Source organism: Bison bison, unplaced genomic scaffold (assembly GCF_000754665.1).
Source record: "Bison bison bison isolate TAMUID 2011002044 unplaced genomic scaffold, Bison_UMD1.0 scf7180017864289, whole genome shotgun sequence".
Taxonomy (NCBI): Eukaryota; Metazoa; Chordata; class Mammalia; order Artiodactyla; family Bovidae; genus Bison; species Bison bison.
In genome coordinates, this window is record NW_011494861.1 from 7,199,012 (window position 1) to 7,202,108 (window position 3,097).

The 3,097-nt window shown below is 52.6% G+C and overlaps 1 protein-coding gene across 1 annotated transcript in view; it reads left to right on the forward strand.

The window, feature by feature from the left end:
• The window catches only part of ACOT7 (acyl-CoA thioesterase 7), a 68,721-nt gene that overhangs the window by 24,789 nt on the left and 40,835 nt on the right, over positions 1-3,097 (forward strand). Inside the window, exon 6 of the mRNA XM_010850200.1 lies at positions 1,397-1,448. Coding sequence (XP_010848502.1) covers positions 1,397-1,448 — 52 coding nt within the window. The remainder of the gene's footprint in view (positions 1-1,396; positions 1,449-3,097) is intronic.

Consider the following 3,097-nt stretch of genomic DNA (forward strand, 5'->3'; position numbering starts at 1 on the left):
TATATTTGTGTGTGTGTGTGTGCACACGAGTGCACGTGTCTTAACTAATTATTCCTGCACAGACCCTAGTTCCCAGATAGGTCACATGCTGAGTCCCAGGTGGACAGGAATTCTGACAGGCTGCTGTTGAAGCCAGAACACTGGCCTTCAGTCCAGCCCACTCTCCCTCTCTCCGTCTCTTCCTCCCTCCCTGTCTGCACCACCTACACCCCCCTCCGACCCCTGCCCACCACGTTCTTCCTGGAGCTGCTCTCTCTGCTGCTGACCATTTTGTCATTTTCAAGCAGCACTGACTGAGGGGTTTTAAGACCCAAGAAGCAGGTGTGAGTCTGAGGCTCAGTGACTGTCTCTTTAGAAAGTACAAGTGTGCTTATCCTCGGTTTCATCTTTCCCACTAAGTGCTTGATGTTAAATTAGCCACATCTCATGTAAACACTCAAACACTATTATTTAACTTTTAATTTTCAGATGCTACACAGTTTTAGAAGTCTCCAGCAGGCCTTATCTCTGGCTTCAGTAGCCACGTGATACGTCTTCAGGGGTTGCTGCTGAAGGAAGATTCCTGGGCAGGCACATCAGCTTTTGCTTCCTTCTGGCTCCTGGAGGCAGGGAGTGGGGTGGGCCTGGGTGCTGAGAGCTGGTGGGTTTTTAGCCAGCAGGGGAGGGGCAAGCAACATCGGGCTCTGCTGGCTCCTGTCCCCCTCCCCACGGGGACAGGGCAGCTCTGCATGTCACCCCTCTCGTCCCCCGCTTTCCCTCCCACATCCTGGCGTGGGCCCCCTGTTTCTCTCCCATTCCCTTTGTTTAGCCGGGTTTGATGAGACATAAATATCAACCCTGCCCATGTTGCAGGGGATGTGGGAAGTGTTCCACTGGGTACAGAGAGAGCTCCAGATGGGAGAAGCTGTGTGGCTTACAGCTGCAGCCATTGCTAATATTTATTTGCGTTTTCTTCCCCCCAACATGTGCTAGGCCCATGTACAAGCCTTCGCTTGACTCACATATAGGTCTGCTGTTTTCCGGGGCACAGCCCATCTGAGTCCTGGAGAGCCTGGCTCTGACTCCCAGGAGCATGGACACTCAGGTGCTGGGAGCTTGGCCGTCAGGCTTCCTAGGTCCTGCTAGCCTCCTCTAGCCGACCCCACACTGATAGTGGTTATTTAGTGAGTACATACGTCACTCTGCCTCTGTGTGTGTATCTTACGTGTCTCACACATGCAGGTATGTTACGTTGATCATACATACATCCCACACATACATATACATAGATGTCTCACAGAGCATACATCGCACACATGCACACACACTGCTGTCACACGTACACGTGTGTGTGTGGATCGACCACATGAGTGCCTCTTCCTGGGGAAGCCCAGCTGTCCCCTGTGGTGTCACTCAGCGAGGACTTCGTCACTGTGCTCCACCTCGTCCCCCAGGGACCAGGGACCTTGGTGACCCTGTGATGAATCAAGAGACCTCTGGTGGCTTGGGGACAGCTGTGGCCCCCGAGAGGCTGGGGGAGCACTGGAGAGTGGACTCTGGTTTTTACTGGTGTGTCAATGTGAGCTTGAGTCAAAAGGCTCACTCAGACTGTTGCCTGGGATGTTTGGGCAGTCTTCTGCTTCGAGTCAGCTGAGTCTGATGAGCCCTTGGGGATGAATGGGTGTCAGCCCATCGAGAGCATGCTCTCATGACGTGTCCCCAGATTTTAAGTCAGCAGGAGGCGTTGGTTTGTGAAGAGGCTACGTTTTCTTGGTCCTAGTGGCTGGTGTCAGAGCTGGGGCCCCTGTCAGCCCCACGTGAGTGCAGAGGTCTCATGATCCTGCTGGACATGAGGATTTATTAGCCTGGGGAGGTTGGCTCTTTTTTAAAAAATCTCTTTAAAGGCATTTCTTGAGGACACGTAAGTCGTCCCTCAGCTTTCCTAGAAAGGCACAGCACAGTCTCTGCTCTTGGAGGCCTTGCTCTGTGTGGTGGGACGTGAGGGATCATCTGTTTATGGAGGGAGAGGCTAGGGGCTCCATGGCGCTCTCCACACCCACCATGCTTTGTTTCTTTGGGACATACCACCCGACTCCATTCAAAGCCTCCTTCAGAGACGGACTCTCAAGCCCAAGATGATGGTAATGAAGCCATTGAATGTGTTCAGACTTGGGTGGTTTTGCAGCTGAACCACTTGCAAGAAAAGCAAGATATTTAAAACCAGCTTTTGAAAGAAGGTCTGAAATTGCAGGGTCAGAGAGGAGCACGCAGGGCCCGGAGCCCAGCTGCTTCTCCACCGGCTGAGCGGGAGATGCAAGTGAAATGGATGTAAGGGCAGAGGTCAGAGCCCGTCAGGAGAGTGGCCAGGCAGGGGTCAGCAGGGAGGCCCTGAGGACCCCAGACCTCCCCAGTGGATCCTGGGACAGAGGGTGTTGCCTGCACTGGGCCCTAGTGCAATGGGCACCAGAGGACGCAACATTCTCCATTATGCCATGTTTATTTTCACGTTTATATTTACCTTCTTGGATCAGAATACCCATGATCCATCAGGGGAGCTTTGGTGGGTGTTCCTTATACACCAGCAGCCTGCTCGAATGGCTGGGAGTCAACGGAGTGAGGCTGCCCAGTGTCTAGGGCACACGGGGACCTGCCCGCTCCTCTCCTGGTCTTGGGGGCAGCCTTTCTGGGGCTCCCCAACTCTCTAGTTCTGTGTTTAGGAAGGACTGGGGCAGCTATATATAACATGGAAAGTGGCTGAGATTATCAGTGTGATGTTTTAATGGTGAAAAACTGGGAGCAGACTAAGTGTCCAGATATTATGGATCCATCACATAAATTATGGCAGGATGATACATGAGAGGAGGGAAGGCTATGACTTTTGAGCTTCATGTACAGCACGGCAGAACCTTTTATACACATGGGCAGAAAAGCAGTTCCAGGGAGGACGTCACTCAAACATCTGACCCAGACTCTCTTGCTCAGGGAGGTCTCCGTGGTATTTCCCCCTCCTCTGTGTTTTCATTATTTATATTGAGTGTGTATTGTCCGAGAAAGAAGAGATAGTTCCAGTTGCAGGAAGGCGGGGCACACGGGAGGCGACTTAGGGACCAGGCCTGAC